Here is a 24,007-nt window from a genome sequence, read left to right as displayed (position 1 = left end):
TTTTTTCATGCTGCTGCAACGCAACAATTTCCCATTTTGGGATGAAAATAGTATTTTTTTATCAATTAAAATCTAATCTAATATAAAATAATCAACCAATTAACCAGTGGTAGAATGTATCATATTCAAGTGTTGTAATTTGAGGTATTTTCAATTTACTTTATACTTCTACTCCACTAAAATGTACAGGGAAATATATTTTACACTATTAATCTGACACAAATGAATATGTTTGCATAAAAACAACAGTAGTTAACTTTAGTCTAAGTTATCTCAGTGGGTCTCAAACGTTTTGCTTTTTTCGGAAATTATTTCCGAGGCACACCTTCATATGATCATTATAGGTTTAAAGCAACAAGATAATAAATGAAAAACAGTTATGAAATACTATATGACAGTAAAACAAGAATACACTTTAAAAGGGGAGTGATTAGTAAAATATCCATAAATAAAAATAAAATCTGTTTACAGTTCTGTTTCATATGGGTGTTGAGAGATGTATCCATAGATCTCTTCAATTTGCTCTCAAAGTGCACCAGATTGATGCTTTTAACTTCAATATAAAAAATAAAGAAAATGTTCCCGGGGGAGCATGCCTCCGGACCCCCCCCCCCCTAGAGGATATTAGGTCCACCCCCCACTTATAAACATAGCGCTTTACCCCTGCTTACACCTATATGCCGTGAGCTGATTATCGAGCCTTCATTGTAACAAGTGTATAATACTGTGTAGGTGCGTGTGGGGAGTGTTGCATTAGAACATTCCACTGTAGCGCCCGGTAGATTAAGGGAAACCCTAAATCAGGGGTACTCAAATACAAATCTTAAAGGTCCAATAAGGTTTTTCAATAAGACAAAGGTCCGTTTATTACGGTCATTTAAACCTTTAAACAATTGCAACAAGATTCTTAACACGAGGTTGCAAAAACAAAAACATCTGTATGCAGCAGTTTTCATTGTTATTGCATGCTGCGAATGGATCTGGCCCTTCCTCCATCCAGGACATGGTTAAACTGTACACCCCAGCACATGCACTCCACTCTGCATCAACCAAAAGGCTCGCTGCACCGCACTGCGAGGGGGACCCAAGTTCCCATCAGCAAAAACACGTGGGTTTGCTATCCTGGCTCCAAGATGGTGGAATGAGCTCCCCATTGACATCAGGACAGCAGATAGCTTACACACCTTCCAGACTGAAAACTCATCTCTTTCGACTCCACTTCGAGCGATAGAACTATTAACAAAGCACTTATATACTAATAAAGGACTGGCTTATCTAAAGCCAGTTGAGTAGCACTTGAAATGTTTTTGCTCTATAGCCGCGTTCACACCGCAGGACTTTCCCTGGTACTTTAGTTCTTTAGTTCCGTTAGTACCAATAATGTCGCGTTCACACCGCCGGGACTACTCAGTGCCGGGAACTCTTTTGGAACTCTTTTGGTACTTTTTAGTCCCTGCTAGAGAGGTGGTACGAACCTGGTGACAAAAGAGTGCCAATTTCTACTCTATTTCTATTGGCTGGGCGAATTGCAAACCACGCCCCGTTAGACTCTGAATTTGTTTTGTTAGGCAGCCATTTTTTTCCTCGCTACAAAACCACATCCACACCTGAGCGAGTGGTTTATTTGTACTTTAAAGCAGTTATGACCACACGTACTACAACACCGGAGCGGTGGAATGATGAGGAAGTGTCGGTGCTTCTGGCAATTTACTCCAAGGACGGGATGCAGCAGCTTCTACAGAAAGCAGTTCCCAGCTCCAAATGTTTTGAGTGATGTTCGCTACTTGAGCTGGGAATCGTGCACAGTGCACACGGATACCGGGTAAAAATAAAGAAACTCAGGCAGGACTATAAAAAAATTAAAGACCACAATAATAAGAGTGGTAACGATTTTCTATTGTTATTATATATATATATTGCCACTGTTTTTTAATACTGACACCTAACTTGCACTAAGGCGTGTCTGCTGCTATATATATTGCCACTGTTACATTGTTTTGAAACTACTTACACTTTATTTTACATTTCACACTGTTATTTAACTTCAATTTACATGCATACGACACACCTGGAACAGCATGATGCCGTTATTGTTATGTCTTGACTGTGCAATAAAACAAACAAACTGGCGAAGCTTTATTTATTGTGTCCCACCCCAAATTTGCAGAATATAAGAATGTGAGAGCAGACAGGTGTCGGTGGTTGAATTTATCAGAAACACAAGTCTTACACACATAAACACAAGTAATTTATCATGTCATTTGTTTTAGATAAATAAGGGAAAAACACCAAACAAGGGTTGATGTCCTTTTCCAAAATCAGCCTGAGGGGGCAATATATAATAAATACATAAAGATAAAGTCCATTGTGATAATGGGGTATTTTATTTGTAAATTACCCTTATGAACTCCATCATGTCTGAGGTCGGAAAGTAAACAAACGCCTTATAAAGCGGATGGGCTTTATACCCCCTCCCCCCCCGTGTAGTTCTTCTTCTCTCGTTTTTTTGTTGTACTCGCCGTGAAGTGGTTTTGCGGCCTGCCAGTAAACCCAGAGAAGAAGAAGACGAAGTGACGTCAGCGTAATCGTGCCTCAGGGAAAGTACTGCGGTGTGAATGCGATTGGCACTAGCCCCCTTGCGGATTTAGTGCCGTGGTACTTTAGTGGTACTTTAGTGCCGGCACTAAAGTACCGCAAGTCCTGCGGTGTGAAAGCGGCTCATGAAACCTGATGCACTTATATGATTCTGTTTTCTTCAAGTTTGTATCTTGTTGGTCGAACGCACTTATTGTAAGTCGCTTTGGATAAAAGCGTCAGCTAAATGTAATGTAATGTTATTGTGTCTGTGCTTGACCCCTCAGAGTCGCAGTGTAAGAGCTGCACAGTTAGAATAAAGGCAGCTGCACCCTCTTTCATTCAGCATTCCCATTATTGCTTTATAAATGTCTTGCCCCCTTGTGTGTCCACTGAGGTTCGTCAGGCTCAACACAACATCAACAAACTCCCCCTTTGCCTCATCATAAAAACTCACAAACACCAGCAACTGAGCATTGTCAGTGTGTCAGTGGACTCATCCACAGCTAAGGAAATGCACTGTGCATTTTTTATTCCATCACAAAGCTGATTAATCAAATCACCAGCCAGTATTTATGTTCTTCTGGTTGCTGTGGAATCTGAGAGGGGGATTTGCTTGATCTGTTATTTCCTCTTTTTGTTTGCCTTCAACATGGTCTCCATCACTTCAGTCATGCATTCTTTTATACTTCAGTTATTATCCAGTGGAATGCCCTTACCTACTGGCCTAGTTCAATCAAAGTGATTACTTTTTTTTGGCTGGGCAGTGTAGTTTTACACACCGTCTTATTTGACTTTCTCAGGACATAAAACATTTTTTTGGGGCAGACCCCCACAAAGAAAAATGTATATTTACACACGTAAGGTCATCATCTTAATAGTTGTGTATGCTCATCCGTGTGCAGAGCATCAAGTTGACGTGTCTATTACAGCTGAATGCGGCGATTGCCATTTTGTTCAGCAAAACGCCTCACAAACTTATTAAGATCAAAGCTTTAGTGCGTTTTGGTTAAATGCTGAGTACAGCCGCAAATACCTCATTCCTTCAGTACTTGGGTCTGAATGCTTCTCGTTTTGCACCGTCCCGTTCAAATGAAATCGCCGCCAATCATATTTCCACGCTCGCGCCAGGGCCGGGGGATGGGGGAGGGGTTAAAAGACGTGCGTCTTGTGCTGCATTCACTTGCACTCGGACATTAGAGCATTAGCCTTTTTCCCACCGTCATTCCGCGACGACCCGCCCTACTGTGCCTCTGATTCGCACTGTTGGTGGGGGAAAAAAACGCTTACGGGATGCTGAATGTGATTGGACCAATGCGTTGACAGACACAGACAGTGGAACAGTCGGACATGCAGAGCGCTGTTTGCAGTGGACATAGCGGAGAATTTTGACTCGTTGTGTTGTGGCGATGTCTCGCAGATAACACAGATAATACAGATAACATATATGAGAAGTATAATTTGCTCAGAGTCCCGAGAAAGTTGTGGTTCGGTCCTGACCGGAGTCCGGACTTTGAGGATGCCTGCCCTAAATGTTTGAGCACCCTCTTGAAACATCAAGCTACCCCACAGCACCCCCAAAAGAAAATCTCTGGCGCCGCCACTGATGTCCGTGCGTGTGTGAGCGCAACAGTGTGCACATATGTTGGGGGCGATCGGGGGGGGGGTCCAAAACAATATTTTCACCGGGCCAATCACAACCTTGTTACGCCACTGCTTCTACAGTATGGTATTACTACTTTTAAAGGATCTGAATACTTCTTCCACCCCTGCTAGTAACCTCGCTTCGTCAAGATACTTCTAACAGCTTGTCAGTGCTTGCAACACAATGACAGTAAGACGGTGCTTCTATTGTGTCAATGAAAGCAGTCTACCTTATCACAACACAATCTACACCTACACCCCCCCCCACCCCCCCCCCCCCTTTAGTGTGGAGGGGCTTTGCACGAGACAGAACACTGCGCCTGGCTGCCATCACAGCAAAGAGGCCAGTGGTAAAAGGCCGGCTGATGTTGAGCAGGACAATGTGGGAACGCTGCTGAGCGCTGAGGTGATGCAACACTGCTGATGCAGGTGCAGTGCCAGGACACAAGGAGAGAATTAATCACCTTCTCTCTAACGAAGCCACCCTCAGCTATATAGAGTGGGGCAGAACGAGTCTTTAAAGGTCCCCTATTATACTGTTCTGTTTTTCATCAATATATTACAGGTCTCAGATGCATACAAAACATGTCTCTGGAGTGTTTGGCTCCAAACACCAAACACTGAACATTAGCTTACCTTTAGCTTAGCGGTGGCGACACGCAATGTCACCACGATGTAGTTTGTTTACAGCCATTACGTTTTTGCATTATGCTTCAAATATGTGGACATTATCTTGCTAAACAAAATGTGCAAGTAAACTTTTGTTTGCCAGCGATCTTATTTTCTCCAATGAAAAAATCCAATGAAAAAATCGTGCTGCTTTTTGTCAAGAGACCCTCTGCGATGCTAACTTCCGGGTCAGCCGACAAAAAGACATCATCAATGCACCACTCTACTGTATGTACTCTTTATCCCCAACATTATTATTCACACCAATTGTGGCCTTGACTTCTTTAAGAAAAAGTCCAAAAACAGAGCATATTCTTCATGAATGAGTGTTCAACAAGAGCAACAAATCTTCCATCTAAAAAATCTCACAAAACTTGTGGATAGTAATTCTCAGTCTCATTTATCCAGTGGTATGTTTACCGTTTCACAAACACATCCATTTTCGCTGAATCCTTGCTAAGTCTTCCACATAAACAAAAACAAGGACGAGTAGACTGTTGTTCTCTTTAACACTATGTAGTCCCTTCATATGCCACGGAGGCATTCAAGAACGTTACTTCATGAATCCAAGGTAAAAAAGGGGAGGAAATTGATACACAAATGATCATTTAGACCAGGGGTGTCAAACTCAATTTCATCGCGGGCCACATTAGCATTATGGTTGCACTCAAAGGGCCGGTTGTAACTACTACATATATAAATATATATATATAAAATAATATATTACATTACATTATTGCCTCTGAATTGGATTATTATCGGATAGGATAATAACTAACTACGTTTGAAAGCAGAAGTCCAGGGCAAATAATTGCAAGTCTCTTCAGTGCGCAAACGAGATGCATTGTGGGACATGTAGTTTGTGGGCAACCTGCTTCTGTAAAGTGGCATGTAACGCATAATAAACGTATTATATTCTTTGCAAGCTCTTGCGGGCCACATAAAATGAAGTCGCGGGCCAGATTTGACCCCCGGGCCTTGAGTTTGACACCCCTGATTTAGAGTTTCAAGAATAGTCCTTACGTGCTCATTGTCCTTTTGTCTGTTTGTAAAGTGAATGCATATTTGCAGTTTGAAGATATGCATAAAAGAGTGTCCACACAGTCCTTCAAGAAGGAGAAGCTGTGTGAAATAGTTTGTATCTCTCGGGGCAATGCAGAAGCAGAGTACTATGTACTGTTTAATTTCAACTTCAGAGTGTGAGTGCAGACAGTTCCTTTCTATCACAACTTCGGTCCCTTATCTTGCTCCCAGACAAAACTGTGGTAGAGATTATTTTTCAATTTCCTACCTTTCCTCTCGGAGAGTAGACATTCCCCTGTCCTCATCAACCAGCCAGATATCATATATTTCCCAAGTGTCATTGCCGTTTAACATTTAAGGACGTGATTAAACACTTTGGTGTGGTTTAGTAATCGAAGTAAGAATTATTTTCATAAAACAAGTGTGTAATTACTTATCAGTTTGCCTGTGGTTTTCTCTCAGTGCCAAGATCAATTACACCGTCCTTAGAAATGATAAATAATGAGGAAAGCTTGTGGCTAAACAGATTTCCAATATGTCACCTAGGAAGATTGGAGGAAACAGCTAAAGCCAAACGGATGAATTAATGAGTCCCCTGTTGTATCTTAATATGCAACCCTTTTACCATCCCACTCCTACACTGCGTGGCTAAGGATGAGTGTCTGTACTTTGATATCATCTCACTGGATCGTTTGTGAGCATGGCTTTTCAAAAAAACGAAACGTATGTCAATAACAAGTTGGAAATGTTGTTATTAAGTACTGTCTTGCCCTTTGAACATTTCTGGCCACACAGATAATCCAACATCTTATAAATGTTCACTTCACAACAACAAATGCCGTCAACCTTTTATCAAATTTAATTAATAATGTAACAATGAAAATGTATTTTTAAATGTTTCGATATTGCGATTAAAATGTGGACTATTTTTGACATATGCATGGGTATATGTCTTGAGCATATGGTGCAACTGCAGTATTTTTTTAATGTTCAAAAAGCTCTTTATTATTCTCATACTGCCTGTGCGGCAGCATCTCTTTTCACCCTCTGTCTGAAACCAGAGCCCAGTCTGCTCTGATTGGGCAACCACTTAGAGATGTTCCGCCCCTAATCCTATCACGTACAAGTCAAAGTCAACGTTATTGTCAATCTTCCAGTTTGTGTGTACAGACAGAGAGATCGAAATATTGTTTCCCACAATCCTGAATATAAAAACAAATATATATAAAATAATAAAATATAAAAAAGATGTATATATATATATAAACAGTCAAAGACACATTTTTACATGTGTACACATTAAGACCTAAATAAAAACACAATCAATATATACAAAATAATGAGCGCTAGCCAATAGAACATAGTGTAACATAATTTCTGCAATTTTAAATTGATCAATTAAAATGGCCTTCACTCAGTTATCAAGTGGCTTACTAATTTGAACGTTTTTCTTTGTACAAAGCCATACAAAACATGTATTTAATCAGCATGATTTGTTGATAACAGTATTAGTATGTTGGTGAAGATGCAACATCTAAATATTTTATATCTTTAAAATAACATTACATGTTACTTGTTAGATGCTTTTATCCAAAGCGACTTACATACTCAATACTGTGGACAATCCCCACAGGAGCAATTTGGGGTGAAGAGTCTGAGGGATACAACGACATGCTGACTGCAGTGGGGTTTGAACCTGTGCCCCCCTGATCCGAACACCAACGCACAACCCACTGCACCACACGCCTCCCATTTATCTGCAACCTTGGCGGAGAATGTTCTTATTGAATCTTTTCTAGATGAACACGTTTTTGTTCAGCGAGGACAGTGTGCCATCGTTTCTCAAAACGGCAAAGTAATCAAAGCCTGCCCTTTTCATATTTGATCTTGTACTCTTCTTCTTCTTTTAATATATCAAACAACACTGCTGATTCCAAGCTAAGGGGATTATACCAAAAGCGTGTCTTTCTTGTACCTCCCAGATATAAAACAAAGCAAGATACATCAGCCAAATGAAAAGGAAAATGTGCTCTCCCTGTTTGTAAATTGCTTTTGGCAAAAAAGAAAAAAATTGAACATCCTCCAGAAATTGTTCTCAGAACATGAAAAGAAAACTTTAATTTTCAAGTGACTATGCCTTTAGCTCTGGCAATGGACAGACATCGTCCCTGTGTCCAATCACACCCTTTGTATAACTAGCTTCTATATGCACTGCAATGTAGCTGTGTCTCATAATAGGATCCACATTGATTAGTTATACCATGACGGTAATAACCAGTAAATTAAATCGTAGGCTATAGCCCCCCTGCTGTGTGCTGGGCTGTTTAATTAGTAATCCAAATAGGAAATCAAACTGAAAGCGGAGTCAATAGCCGGGGGAAATGTGCAGTAATAAACTGGGTATATGGTTTACCCCACAGGCCCATAACATCTGTCGTATGTCAAGACAGATCAACCGATAAGCACCGATCCCTTCAAAGGCCTGTGAGGAATGATCAGCCCAGGCTATTTAGACTTCCTTATTCATTCCAAGGAACCTTTATTTCACCCTCTCTAAAAGTCTCCACTCATATAATAAACCGCCACGTTTTTAGTTCAAGATCAAACCTGAGGTACCTGAAGAGATGGAGGCCAGGCGAAATGCATCGTGGTGTCGGCTTGGAGCTACAGGTTCATACGGGGATGAGTCATCCATGTCTCCATCTGTGAACACAGTAAAAAGATGAATTAACACTCAAGTAAACAGCATTACAGCAGAGCATTCGCAAAGACAGACATAAGAATTCATTCCAGCTATGAGGACCTGAAATAACACACAACGTTAAATAATACATTAAACTGTAATGTAATGATGTCATTTCCCGGTATACTGGCTGGCCAACAGTTGACTCGGTTTGGTATTTTCTTCATATGGAAAACAGGATGTTCATCATGGTCGAATCATTTCCTGTTTTGAGAGAGTATTTTGTCCGTGCTGTTTGATTTGGGGGAGCCCCAGCAACAATGTGTTCCCAGAGCTGTTTGTAGAGAAAAGAAAATGTTTTAAATCAGATTAGCACTCAATTGACTCAGTCTCTCCCGTGTGCCTGCTTCTCTGTCGGCCCTAATCCGGAATTTAAAATGCATAGCCATTCGGTGTGATTGAGACAACCCCTCCTGTGTGTAATAGCTTTGCATTCTGATCCCACCAGAAACACAGCCAGGGTGTTGTGAGGAAGGGTTGGAGGCCCGCTGCTACAAATGAGAAAATGTTAAACCTGTTGGAACAACACTGCAGTCTGCCTACCAATCACTACATCCAAACAATCAACCCGATCTCACCAGAATGCGTGACTCCACCACGACTCCTTAACACCGCAGTGCGTGGTGGAGTCACGAACGTTGCTACTTTTACGTGTCTGCACCACGCAAACAACCCCAATGAAAGTGAATGAGGCTCCTTTGTCGTGGTGCACACACGCATTTCTACAACGTCCAAACAATAGATATAGTACACTTTGTTTATCAATATCCTCTTTCCCAGAAGATGATGCAAACTGATAAAATGTTGTCTCGTAGCAGTTGGGTAATAGGTTGGGATATTGGGGTGTGTGGGTGCGTGTGTGTGCGTGTGTGTGCGTGGGGCAGTATGTTCTCCATTAAAACTAATCAAAAGCACAGGAAATGATGTACATTGGCACACAGTTAAAAGGAATGACTAAAGTTGAATAATTAAAGGAATTTAGAAAGGGAATGTTCGATCATAATTTGTCCACAGAGTAAAGAAAAACAGCCTCAGACAGCGTACTGCAGGGTGGCCGCTGTACGCCGAGCCCTAAATCTCCACTTTCAATCAATAATGACAATCATAACAAGATGGAACAGCTCAGCCGGTCATTCTCTGAGCACATATTGACATCTGGCACAAGTGAGGATTGTAAGTGTGTTTAAGAGAGAGAAAAGGGGCCGAGGAGAGGCAGACGGGAGAGAAGATAAAGACAACCATCGGCAAACAATCGGAGGGGAGAGAAGTATACATTGTAACTTGAATCACTTATGTACTCAATGTACATGTCTTGTTTGTGTGTTCTGTTTGTGTATTGAAGGATACGGTAAATAGACTATTTATATAACTCTGTTCAGTATTTGCAACCTCTCAAAGCGCTTTATATAAGTCAGCATTCATACAGAGGCAGAAGCTGCCATTAAAGGTTCCACCTGCTCAGGGACAGTGGTGGAAGAAGTACAGATACCTTACTTAGGTAAAAGTACTAATACCACAGTCTAAAAATAAGACAAAATCCCAAAAAGTTACAGATGTATTAGCGACAAAATGTATCAAATGTAAAAGTATTCATAGTGCAGAATGTCTCTTTTAAAACGAACAAATAAATATAAACACCTTTTGGATATTTTTTGAGTAGATAGTATTCATAAACACATCATGTTACTTGTGTGAAAGGTAACTAGTAACCGGGAATTGTCAAATAAATGAAGTGGAGCAAAACATACAATATTTCTTACTGAGATGTGGTGGAGTAAAAGTATAAATTGGCAGCAAATGGAAATCTTCAAGTAAAGTAGAAGTACCTCAAACTGATACTTGAGTAGGCTACAGTAAATGTGCTTACATACTTAGTGGTACTTTCCACCTATGCTCAAGGAGGCTAAGGCTGCGGCCACACGAGGACGAAAACGGTCGTTTGCGTTACTGTTTCGTGTCATATAGGCTGCGGCCACACGATGACGAAAACAGTCGTTTGCGTTACTGTTTAGTGTCATATAGACCGTTCGGCCACACGAGGACGACCGAATACGGCACTAAATGACTGAGGAAACGATAACGGGTCCCAAGGTGGATAGAACGGCATACGCAACGCTCTGGAGGGTCCAACGGCTCCTTGTGTACGCCCTATACGATCATTTTCTGATAATGATGAGGCAATAGCCCCGCCTCTCCCCACCTCTGCTGCTCACCCCGCGTCAAAGTAAACTGCACACTGAATTCAGATTATTTATCTTTCTCTCGATATGGACCTAAACGCGAGTGAAGTCTAATCTGACAGGACGGAGACACGCAGCTCTGCTCACCTGCAGCTCCTCCCGCTGCAGCAAAACACACACTTCAAGTCAGATCATCACCCTTAGCTATTTTAATTACCTCTCAAACTCCCTAAACTAGTTATAAATATGTTTATTTTTACTGTCGGCCGGGTCACTCATTACTGGATCAGCTGCTGCATGAGACAGACACTGACGCTGTCCGAAGAGAGGGAGGAAAAAGAGAGGCTCCGTGTATTTTATTATTATAATATATAGAGTCGTTATTCATTTGTTTTAAAGCTCAATAAATAACAAAGAAGACCTTTGACCGGCACTTTTATGATTTTGTCCGGAATATTTAAACTTTAATACACGCTGACTGGCGAAAAACTCTGCCCGCTTCCCTCGGCCCCCACCGCGGAGAATAAACAGAAGGGCCATGACAACCATGCTTCTTCGCTGCTTTTGTGGAGGAAGTTACAGCGCCACGTATAGGCTCGGCATATGTACTGCAGCTTCTCCAGCGGTTGGAGCTAAACGGAGCGGGCTCGTGTGGACAGACACTATCCGGATAACTATTGCGTGTGGACGGAAGCTTTTTTGCGATTGCGTTTGCGTTAATCCTATGCGTTTAGCCGTTTTCGTCCTCGTGTGGCCGCAGCCTAACATTCAAACACTTCACACACTGTTGGATACGGGGATACATCTGGGATTAATCTGAAGTATCTTCAACAAGGACACTTCGACATGTTGACTGTGGATCGAACCACCACTCTTCCCTGAACCACAAAGATTTATAGACACAATAATTTCTTTGAAAGTCGATCTCGGTTTTCATGTTTTCCAGCTGACTTTGCGTCAGCCATTTCATGTTAGTTTTGACGTTTCTGCCAAGAGACAGATGCTGGAGATCTCTCATACCTCATTCACACCAACGCAACTCCGGTTCAAGCTCTGTGCTAGAGCTTTTCAGGTTCAGAACCGGTTCTTCGGTTTAGCTCTGGCTCTTTTCACACCGCCCAGAGTCCGACTGGTGCTGCGTCATTGCGTCATCGTTTGCGTCATGACGTAACCGTTTGCGTGCCTGCTTCATAAAGCCAAACCGTGCGGATGAAATCAGTTGCATTAATTTCTTATGGCTCTATCTGCAGCTTTTACGGAGTCATTTCTGTGGTTTAGACTATATTCTTATAAAAAAAGTGTACTCGTGTCAATAAAGGTTTTTTTTAAAACACAACTGCTTCCGAGGTCGGTCTTATTTCTTAAGGTGGACTGAACCATGAGTGTGGAGTAACGTTGTATCTTTCATTTAAATGAACTGTAACCTTCACCCAGGTATGTAACAGCTGTTCTCAAATGAAAAAGTGAAGTACAGTTTAATATTTATAGTTTTATAGATTTATAATGAGTTATAATGAGAGGTGATCAACGTGAATGCTCAGGTTCCACCTTAACACGCAGACACGTTGCTTCACCATGAGCAGAAACCTTTATATATACAGTCTATGGCATAAACACTGAAACTCTGAAACTCTTGTTAAGTTTCTCCATCGTTGTGTACAAACTGGATAAAACGCGGGCTTGTTGTTGTTGTTCAGGAGTTGATCTGTCTCTGCCCCCGCCTCGACGTAAGCGTGACGTATGCGGTGCTTTTGCTCTGGCCGGACAATTTTTTGGTGCTTGAAACGAACCGGATTCTGGAGCTAAGAGGCTGCTCCGCTGCGGTGTGAGTGTGAAGAGGAAAACCCGGTGCTTTTCAAGCTCCAGCTCCGAACCGGCCCTGAAACACCGTTGGTGTGAATGAGGTGTATATGAGTAAGTCTAATTACAACCATTACCTTCTGAAGCCTTTCAATAGTTCAGCTAAGCACACACACAATTATTTTTGCAGCAGTTGACAGTTATTGTGTAATTTTTTTAATAAAAGATGGAAATATTCCACAGAAAAGTGCAATGCTTCTTCCATTACAAGAACACTTTGTGCTGCACAGAGCAACATGGGCATAACGGATGCCCTATCTTTTGACAGGAGCAATACAAATTGTGGTGAGGTTGTTTAGCATTTTGTTCTGGCAGCTTCTTCCAGCGCAGGGAAGCTTCAGTGCACAATCAGCCTGGGATCAAGACGTGTTAAAGCACATTAAACTTCATGAGCAGAAGTGTAGAGTGCACTGTGGCGATCCTATAAAACAATGTCAAACCACAACAGTAGCTGTAGTTACTGAATATGAAAAGCTTATTTACATGGATGTTACGAGCCGTAGGCTACTGAATCATAAAAGTGCAAAACACAGTATAATCACGCACACCCGTAGGTTGTGAGGACAGCAGGAGGCCTTGTTGTACTTTTACCCAAAAGGTGCTCTTTGACAGTCATGTTGGACCCAATTATGCATCCATAATAGAACATTCTTCCCAGCTGTTTAGCGATACGATGTTTTCAGCCACAGGGCAACAACTTATCGCTGTAATTAAGCCTCCGTTTGACTTCATTTGCTCTGACAGTGGGGAGCATGACAGAGCTCAGACAGGCAGGCCTTTCCCGGTTACAGCGAGGGAGGAATTCTGCTTTAAGAGTATTCACTGTCTCCTCCTTCGCCATAAGGGGTTTTATGAAGCCGTTAGGCGCCATCACTCATCCTTTTCATATGCATTATCAATGAAGCTAAACTCCTTGGGTGATGAAAATTATCCTATATGGATTTTTTTAGTGACTTTCTTGGCAACCCGTTTTTGTTCCTGAAGCAGAGTCGTTTTTAAATACTGTCATTTACTTTGTTTTGTTTTTTTAAAGGTGCCCTCTGCTGATTGTGTTACTATTTATTATTAATGTTGATTTAATACCGTAGCCCGGTTTTGCTGCAGGCAATGTTGTGAAAAGACCAAATTGTAATATTACTACTTATTAAAATAATAACAATGTACTGCAATAGCACTTCTGTTGTTACATTCATCACATAAAGCAAAGCACAGCCTGGAGCACAGCCTGGAGCGCAGCCGGAGGTGTCCTTCAGAGTCCTTCAGAGTCCTGCTGGTTTTAGCACGAACTCGGCCGGTGACAAAAGGTGACCGAGCCTTTTCTCATCACAGCTCCCAAATGTTGCAAACGAGGCTTATCACAACAGCTTCCTCTTTAAAGCACTCCTCAAAGCATCCTTGTACGCTATAGAAACGTATTAGATGGAACACTGGGGAAATGATAATTCACATTTTTATTACGATAAAAATGCATTAATGTTTCCTCTCAACTCCCTCCCATAATGTGCGCATTTCAAGAAGGGGAAAGATAAAGTGATACAAATGCATCTTTTTTTCTCCAATAGTGTTTAACAGAACACAAGTTGAGGCATAAATTCAGTTTGCGGCTTAGCGTTTGAAGTGGTATTGACATTTTAAACTCAATTCCAAACCATACAAATAGAATATTGGATTAGCTCTGAATAATATTTCAAGTCACAATTTCAATCCGTGTGGCGTGGTGGGCAAACACAGCTGAGGAAATGAGTGCTGAAACGTTCAGACATGCCTGTTGGCTATGTGGATGTATGTTAGTATGAATAGTTACACACCTGCGCTGCTTAAATCAGCATTTTAATACCTGGTGTCTGGAACTGAGCGCTTCATCTTGTGCTGCACAGCTTCAGTAAATAGCATATTCATAGCTTAGCAACCGTGTTTGAAGTACTCAGGCCCTTTACTTAGGTAAAAGTACAAATACTATGGTCTACTGCAGGGGTGCCCAACCTTTTTTGAACCGAGAGCTACTTTTAAAGTTGCCAGTCTGCCGAGATCTACCAGTCCAAATAGAGAGGCGTAGCCATTACTGACAGCCTACTATCAGGTAAATACACACTTCTACTTGTATAGAACTGACCTTTGTACGATTAATACTTCATAAAATACTGCAGATCCTTTATTTTACCTCTTTCTAATCTACACACATACAAGTATTTAACTGAAGTTACACAACAGTGTTATTGATACAGTGTTGGAGTTTATTCACACGTCACTACAGTGGGTAATGTTTTCAAGAAACATTGAACAGTGCTGCCACATATGACACAGCCTGTGTCATATGTGGCAGCACTGTTCAATGTTTCACACAGGGAAAAAGAAAAGACTCTGAACCTTTTCTTTGCCATTATATAAAAATAGTGTTGCAACAAAAGTATAAATTAGGCTTACTAATAAGACAACTCAGACCTGAAGCTACTCAGGAATCTGCTGTCAAAGTGCAATAAAAAAGACACAATTAATAGAATCAAACCCTTTTGTTGTTGCATTTTAGTATAAAAAGAAATGCCTTTAAAATAGGATGCAAGCAACACTAGTTTCTTAACCTGAATTGATAATAGACTATAATCAATTTAAGTTTGCATTCTTATACCATTTTGTACAATAATTATAATGAATGAGTTCAAACAAACTAAAACTTACAGCTGATTAATAACGGTATATAACTTGAGTTTTTATTATATCAAAAACCTGTTGAAATACTACTGTTATTTTTACTGTCCCCCAAAAGCGCGTCGGCAGCCTCCAGGAATGCTTCTTTCACAACTTCGCCATCTTTGAAAGACTTCACGTGTTTCGCAAGAACGTGAATGACACGATAAGATGCTATGCTAGCAGCCTTGCTCTTGTTGTTGGGCCTGGTGAAAATGGACTGCTGTGCATTTAGCTGTCCTTTCAGGCCCCTCCCCTTTTGGGAGCGGATAGGCAGAATTAGGAGGGAATTCCGTCTCGTGGCGTTTGTGCACTGTTTTGAAATGCCGCTCCTAAATTACCCTTCTTCGATAAAGCCACACTCGCATTGCAGATGAGACAGATGGACTTTGAATCGGAATAGATACAAAAATAATCATCCTCCCACTCGGAGTGAAAATTATATATGTTTTGCTTCTGCCATAATTGCGGTCTTGTGTGTGTGCGGACTGCACTCCTTTTGACACGGACAACGTCAGCGAAATAGTGCCCACTGCCCACCAGCCACGCCCCCAAGTGCATTATTCTGGCACGGGAAGATTAGGTCATGACATTAACGATAAAACAGAATATTGTTGTTCTATTTTTAGACACATCTTGCGATCGACTGGGAATCTCCCCGCGATCGACCGACTGGTTGGGCACCCCTGGTCTACTGTGTGTACCAGTTTAATTTAGTGTTGTTATTTTCTTTAATGTAAAGTAATGTAGTTGTCCTGTGTATATATGTATTGCTTTTGGCTCTATGTCTTCGTCCTATGTATGTGATTTTTTTGTATGCTGAAAATCAATAAACATATTGATAAAAAACAAACAAATACTATGGTCTTAAAATACTCCACTTCAAGTAAAAGTCCTGATTTCCAATAATACTTAAAAGTACAAATGTATTGACATCAAAAGATGCTTAAAGTACAAAAAGTAGTGCAGAAAAGTAGTCATTCTGCACAATAACCCATTTCACAATAATATAAAGTACTGAAGTATTATCTGCTTAATGTATTTTAAGTATCGAAAGTAAAAGTACTCGTAATGCAGAATGGATCCGTTTACAGTATTATATTATTTATGGTTATCATATTATCCTGTTGTGTACATGTAAGATCATTTTAGTTTGTTGACATGGACCAAATGTAGATACTAGGAATACTGTGCAGTAGCACAGTACTGCATTATACCATATCATGTGTTTATATGTACAAAGTAACTCGAAACTGAGTGTTAAAAATTTAAAATACATTTAATTGGTCAAATGTACATTATTTTACTCTGAAATGTGGTATGCGAGTTAAAAGTATAAAGTCGCAATATATGGAAATACTCAAGTAAAGTAAAAAATGTGTCAAAAAAGTACTTAAGTACTATACTTGAGTATTTACTTACTTTCTGACACTGCTTAGCAACATATTCGGAAGAACATTAAAAACAGGCAGCAAAATATAAGCCTCAAAATTAAACATTTTCCATCCTTTGAAAGAATAGAAAACCCCATTTTGGATACTGTATATTTATGTTGAGTTATCGACATGAAGCAACTGAAACACAACACTGTGAAATGTAAGTACTGCCGCTGAATAGAATAGATAACAGAATGATAACGATCCAAATGATCCATCTATATAAATAAAAAGTGTTTGGCCCCTAGCTCTGAACAACTTGGCTGACTTATTCCAACAAGCAGCTATTTCAATTAATGAAGCGGAGCGTGAGAAACAGAGAGAGAGATGGAAGTCCCCATGCTGAGATGACAGCCGCCGGGCCCGCTAGTTGACTTCAGCGACGCCCTGAACCTTCCTGCCATGAGTGAGTCTTAATGCCCACATCATGACAGCATTCACCGAGCAGAATGGGCCGTCACTCACTCTCCCCTCTGAGAGAGAGCCTGAGAACTCACTCCGCTATAATCTGAACCCCGCTATACCTGGCCGCTCTGTCACACTCTCCATACAGCCTCCTGGTGAATGGGAGGGATCTGCAGCACTTCACCTTTCAGTGTGGAAAACCATCAGACGGATTTACGCGGACAAACACTGCCTGTTTTGTCATCATATTTCACCGATCCATTTTGGGATGGAAGATTAAAAAAAAGGGTTGAAAAGGAGGAGGAAGAGATTGGGAATGCTCTGAGAGATCCTATTGATCACATCCAGAGGCTATCGACGGGGCCTTCCTCTCATGATGAAGTAGCCACCTAGCGAGTGTGAGGGGAGGGAGGAAGCAGAGAGGACATATTCAGCATGCAGGAGCCTGCTTCCCTTTCCCCTGACATGCCGGGCTGGCTGGAAAAGTGTTCTGCTTATGACAGTGGATGGCTAAGGTAATGGCCGGTGACTGCTCCCATTGCTCATAGTAATGATGGTTTCACCCAGGAATACTGTGTACCTTTGTAACCCCCCCTACACCTCTTCGTTTCCCCCATGACTCTCTTTTTTTACCCTTTGGGTTCCTCCGTCTCTCTCTCTTATCATTTATGTACCGTCCTCTCCTCACCTTGAGTCCCATCATTCGCTCTCTCCATTCCTCTCCCTCCCTGCCGAAGTCAATCATGAAGTGTGCAGCATTCTTATAAGCACTGTCAATGTGAGGTAACTGTACACAGCATTTGGGCCATACTTGTGGTATTAGCATGGTGTGGTGATGCACTCAATGGGTGACCTTTGCAACCGTGACATTCTTGAAAGTGAGGAAAATAAATCATGCCATGAAATTGCCTGGTGTTCTCGTCATCTCATGCAAAGATACAGTCTTCTCGCACAATGAGCCGACACATGGCCGGTGGGGGAGATCTCTTTTCTCTCCCTGCAGTGAAAGTTGGCTCCGCTAATTAAACGGCTCTGAAAGCCCCCCACAAAAGAACTTCGATTGCTACTTGAAGACCCGGGCTGGGGTTTAATGCTATGAAATAATGCATGTTAGAGGTGTGGAACTTATCGATTAAATGACTAATTCTACTGCAATCCTGCAAGGCTATATCCACATAAGTCCCAGGGCACGGTTGTAAGAGAACCGCAGCTGCCTGTACAATATCCCTGTGTGTAGCAGCCAATGTTTCTTTCTTAGTAATTACTTCTTTTATAGATTCAAACTGCAAGACCTCATTCCTCACACCAACTCAGGCCCATTCTGAGCAGAAACCACCCATTATCCCTCAAGGACGGCTGCACTGACACATCGAATTTAGCTGCCATTTTTCCTTTAGAAAACAGAATTAATAGGAAACAATTAGCACCATACTGATGGTTTCAGCGCAGTACGGTTTAGCCTAAAGGCAGGGCCATAACAGCTTAGAAATCATTTTTTAAAAGGAAAGAAATATATCCCCCACCACCTGCTGAAAGGTGCTTGTATTTCAAGAGGATACATCAAGCTCACATTGTTGCCACACTCTACAAGGTAAGGTGTTTTCTCAGCAGCGGGGCATTGTTTTTTATCACATAAATCAGGGGTGTCAAACTCATGTTCATCTCGGGCCACATTCGCATTATGGTTGCACTCAAAGGGCCGGTTGTAACTTTAAGACTATATATATAAATATTTAATATATATAAAATAATGTATTATATTACATTATTGCCTCTGCATTGGATTATTATCAGATAGGGTAATAACTTCATAATTAACTCGGTCTGAAAGTAGAAGCCTAGGGCAAATAATTGCAAGTCTCTTCCGTGAGAACGTCACAAAATGATTTTTAAAAGAAAAGCTAAATAAAAAGTGACATTTTGAAAAAAAGGTCAAATCTGAGAAAAAACTCTAATTTGAGATGCATTGTGGGACATGTAGTTTATGGGCAACGTGCTTCTGTAAAGCGGCATGTAACCGTAGAACAAACATATTATATTCTTTGCACGCTCTTGTGGGGCCACAGAAAATGAAGTCGCGGGCCGGATTTGACCCCTGACATAAATTCAACTTTGAAACACTTAAAGTCAGGCCTCTCAGTGGACCTTAGTAACCGGAGACGCTCATGCTGCTCATAAGTGTCTGAACCTTGTTTGCTGTAGCTAATGTAACTTACAATTCCATCTCACGGACAGCGGACACACTGCAACTTAAGGGCCTGGTCCACCAGGGCATTATACGGTGAGTCTGCTTGGACTTGGCTTAAGATTGATTACCTTTCAGTCTCAGGGTAGACTCTTTGGTTTGCTTTCAACTAAGTATGATATTTTCAGTTATCACACCATAGCAGGAGAGAACTCTCTGGAGAAAAGAGAGAGGCGCATGTCGCCCAGTTCGACGCAGTGGTTGTGATTTTAAATCTATGTTATCTGAAGTGTATTTTGGTAAAGGATAACTGTTCACTGGCTGCAGAAAAACACAATTACACCAACTGATGTTGGGACACAAGTGATTGTTGATTGGCTGGTGATGGTGTTATGGTTTAGCAATGATTAACACACATCTCACATGCAAGGTGACGTCCTTCTCTCCTTTGTTTTTCTGAAATTTAAAGGGGCCGGATTAAGTTTTATTGGGTTTGCCCTTTCCTATATGTGTTATATGGATGTAGTTGTCCATGTAAATGGTGCAAATATTCAAATCTTCCTTCCTGGATTTGAATATTCAAAATGACTATTCAATATTATTATTGAATAGTCTCCATTAGACTCCTTTCTCTTCTTCAGTAACTTCACTATTTAATATTCATGTGATAGGCTATGGGGCGGTTGCCCAATCACAACAGAGCCGGCCAGCTAACCAATCAGAGCAGACTGGGCTCTGGTTTCAGAGGGTGAGAAGAGGTGCTGCAGCACAGGCAGCATGAGAAAAATAAAGAGCTTTGTGAACATTAAAGCATGGAGACATGTCCCAGTAGAGGAACAAAATACAAATAAGCACCTGAAAATTTGCATAATAGGGCCCCTTTAATTTCCGCAAATAGCAGGCTTAAAAAATGAGAATTGAAATAAACAAAAGTTTACAACCAAAGTATAACTGATTAATTTTCATCAGCAGGAGAACAATTATGTTTTAATCTTAATTATAACTTAACACAAATGTATCCAAGCTGAAAGTCTTTTATTAGTGGAGGCAACTCGCAACATCTAACATAAAATACTGCAACAAGAGACTTGATGCCTACCTCTAAAAACACACTATCCTATCACTCAGTATTTACTTCTAGCTTCAGCATCCATTTTGATGTTTGCTGAATGACATCAGTGGAATAAAAAAAGAGACAACGCAGTGAGGCAATTAATTTAAAAATGAAGATCCTTCAAAGCTTGTTTAAATCTCTGGATGAGGTTGGTTTTTTCATTATTCTTCCCATGACTTTGCCCCCAAATTGGTTCTTGATTATTTTATGTGGTAAAGTCTTTTGGTTTATGAAGTCCTTTTGATCTAGAAAATAATGATTGTCTAGATAAAAGAGTTGCGCAGAGTTCAAATTCAATTCTCTCTTGTTCGAGTACCAACGCTCAAGGCTTAGGGGCGGTGCTTCCTTCATTCACACGTGGAAACAAATGGAAACAGTTTGGTCTAATTATGACAAAGTCAAGAAGTGCACACGATCCCTCAGAAATGTATTAATGCACATTTTTATTTTATATATAAAGTAATCACTAAAAACATTTTGTACCAATGATCATACGTTTTCTTATTCTTTCTTGCTTCAGAAAAAACTGAAAAATGTTTAACAAATATCAAATATGCAGCCTATAAGATAGGCTTCTAAAAAAAGCTCAGCTATATGATGTTATGTTTAACATTTATGAAGTCATAGCAACACATCTCAAATGAATTTACTCTGACATAAATTCCCTTTTTTGTAATATTTTGTTCCCACATACTGGATCTTTCTACTCCGAGCTTTCATGGTTATTCACATTCATGTGTGCACTTGTATTGAACTGTTAACAACATCCCCTTGGATCTGTTTTAGAAATAAACAACACGCATTCAATTAGGTATTGCCAGAGTATAACCTTGCCCGAGGCAGTGGAGCATTGTGCTGCTTTGCGTTGAGCTGATCTGGGAGCAGGGCATCGTTTCAAATCCCAGTCCGTCCCTGGTCAACATCAGCGTTCTCTTCACAGACATGATGTTGAAGCCCTGCAGGCAGCCGAGAGGCCGCCTCCCTGCTCCGGTCGGCACGGGTCATCAGATACAGCCCAACTTCGAGCCGTGGCCGGATTTTAAATGTTCTACCTCAAAACTATATATGTGTATATGTATATGTGTTGTGTGTGTGTGTGTGTGTGTGTGTGTGTGTGTGTGTGTGTGTGTGTGTGTGTGTGTGTGTGTGTGTGTGTGTGTGTGTGTGTGTGTGTGTGTGTGTGTGTGTGTGTGTGTGTGTGTGTGTATATAATGTTGTCTTAGTTTACATTATTTAATTTCAAATTCTGTTCTTGAACACATCCCATATTCTATTGACATGTATATAGTCTTTTTACAGTACATTTTATTTTGTATTTTATTGTATATGTTGCATTGGAGGAGCTCAAGTCAGAATAGTGTAACACTAGAACCGCCAGGGGTCGCTGTATACCTAAAACCGCCAACGGGTCAAATGTACCCGCTATTAGAATGCATTGATTTTCAAGGTACAATGTTCTTTTGATTAACACACTAGAACACAGGGTTAAGAGTGAGTTTTGATCGCAGTGATGAAACATATACCGATATAATCTGTGGACTCTCAGCTTTTATCTGATATCTAGTTTGTGCAGTATTATAAAAGATTGCTACCGTGAGTTATGTGCAAAGTGTCTCTATCTCACTCTCCATCCATCTATATCTATCCATCTATATCTATCTATCTATCTCTCTCTCTATCTATCTACCCCTCGCTCTATAAGGAACCGCAGTAAACAACAGGCGTTGCTATAGCAACACATCATGTTTATGTTTTGACGCGAGATCGATAGCTCAGAAATCACTGCATCTTCTATGAGGTAAATATTACCCGCTGGCGCTGATGGGTATAAATGGCATTTTTTGGTCCATTTTTTCAATCTTACTTCATATTGACAATTTTTAACAACAGAGGGTGCTACATAACACACTTTCAGGAAAAGTCACGGACTGGGAGACATGAATATTTTATTGAAAAAAAGTTACATACAATCAAGAAACAGCTGCGGGTAAAATTTACCCGTTGGCGGTTCTAGTGTTAATTGCCATTTCTACACTAGCTTTGTGCATATGACAATAAAACCTTTGAATCTTGAATATAGAAGTTCGGGTGTGTATGTAAACCCATTATGAGTGAACTTATATACATATTACATGATTCTTTTTCAAAGAGCATGGAGTGGTGTGTAGATGAATATATTATATATTTCTTATTTATTTATGATTGTATTTGACGTTAAAATTGGATGAGTATGCCCTCCCGCTTCTACTACTTTTGTCTTCTAGTACCTTCTCTGTATGGGTTGTTTGTATATTGTATTGAATTAGTAGAATAAACACTTTATAATGGCTTATGGTTGCAGCAAAGTGGTTATACAGTATATTTGTATGCTTAAGGCACAAGAGATAACTTTTTTTAATTGATTTAAATCACATAAATACAAAAATATGTCCAGGTCTTTTACAAGCTCCGCCCTCTTCTGTCTGTCATCATTGTCTTTCTCAATCTCTACTCCTCTTTTTTAGTCCTTAGTTCCTCACTTTTCTTATCGTTCTGTCTCATCTCCTCTCGAGCCATTCATATCTTAACGAGAGTAGAAGAACATTTGTCAAAACTACAGTACGCATCATCTTACCCAAGAACTACATCCGGCTTTGTCCACAAATCACTTTCAAAGTGGTTCAGCACCATTTGGAGAGGGTGTGCTGGGATTTGACCCTTCGTGTTTGTTTCCAGAGATGGATGTCGTACATAGATTGTCTCCAGTTAACAAAAGTGTGCTTGACTGCACAGTGGATCGTGATTAGATTAAAGCTGCACTTTAAGAGCTTTTCGTTTGTGTTAAATCGGGTTTTATCTCCAAGGGCAACAGGGCCAAAACAGGACAGTGCTGAGAGACATCTGCTGAGTAAAGAAACAAAAACGCTGTGCACTCAAACACAAACTCTTGGAGTAATGCCGAGCGCCCGCATGTTTCTTGGGTGAGGCGAGAGAAAGAGATATATAAAGGGAGACCAGAAAGATCATTATTGGGGGGGGGGGCAGAAGGCCTGGGGAGCGTCCATGTCATTACATTTCCCTTGAACTCATGTCAGGGACACTCTGCTGCCATCAGCCTGATGAAGTGTGTAGCTGGTGCTATGAGCAGTCGTCCTGGCAAATCACTTCACGGATCGCCGCACAAGAGCCCCGAATGCTCTGAGCTGTGAGACTGTGCAACATTTTCACCACACGTGTAAAAAAAAACTGCCGAGCACGTAATGTCCTCCTTGTTTACATGGCATGACACTTGACATCAGTCACACAAGCTTCGGCCATGTATGAGCATGGAGTGATGTCGCTGTTGGGTTGAGGACTCACTTTTAGCCCGATCCCCATGGGCCCTGCGTCTCCATCAGCTCTGATCTAGTCAGCTATGTGAAACATATGCACCGAGAGACATGTCAATCCAGGAGGCTGCCTTGTGCTCTCTAAATGTTTCACAACGTGCAAACAAGAACGTTAAAATAA

General features: G+C 40.9%; 1 protein-coding gene across 1 annotated transcript in view; it reads right to left on the bottom strand.

The window, feature by feature from the left end:
- The window catches only part of LOC117453000 (GDNF family receptor alpha-2-like), a 66,580-nt gene that overhangs the window by 39,462 nt on the left and 3,111 nt on the right, over window positions 1-24,007 (bottom strand). Inside the window, exon 4 of the mRNA XM_034091828.2 lies at window positions 8,527-8,613. Coding sequence (XP_033947719.1) covers window positions 8,527-8,613 — 87 coding nt within the window. The remainder of the gene's footprint in view (window positions 1-8,526; window positions 8,614-24,007) is intronic.

Source organism: Pseudochaenichthys georgianus, chromosome 9 (genome assembly GCF_902827115.2).
Source record: "Pseudochaenichthys georgianus chromosome 9, fPseGeo1.2, whole genome shotgun sequence".
Taxonomy (NCBI): domain Eukaryota; kingdom Metazoa; phylum Chordata; class Actinopteri; order Perciformes; family Channichthyidae; genus Pseudochaenichthys; species Pseudochaenichthys georgianus.
This window is presented reverse-complemented; position numbering and strand designations above follow the sequence as displayed.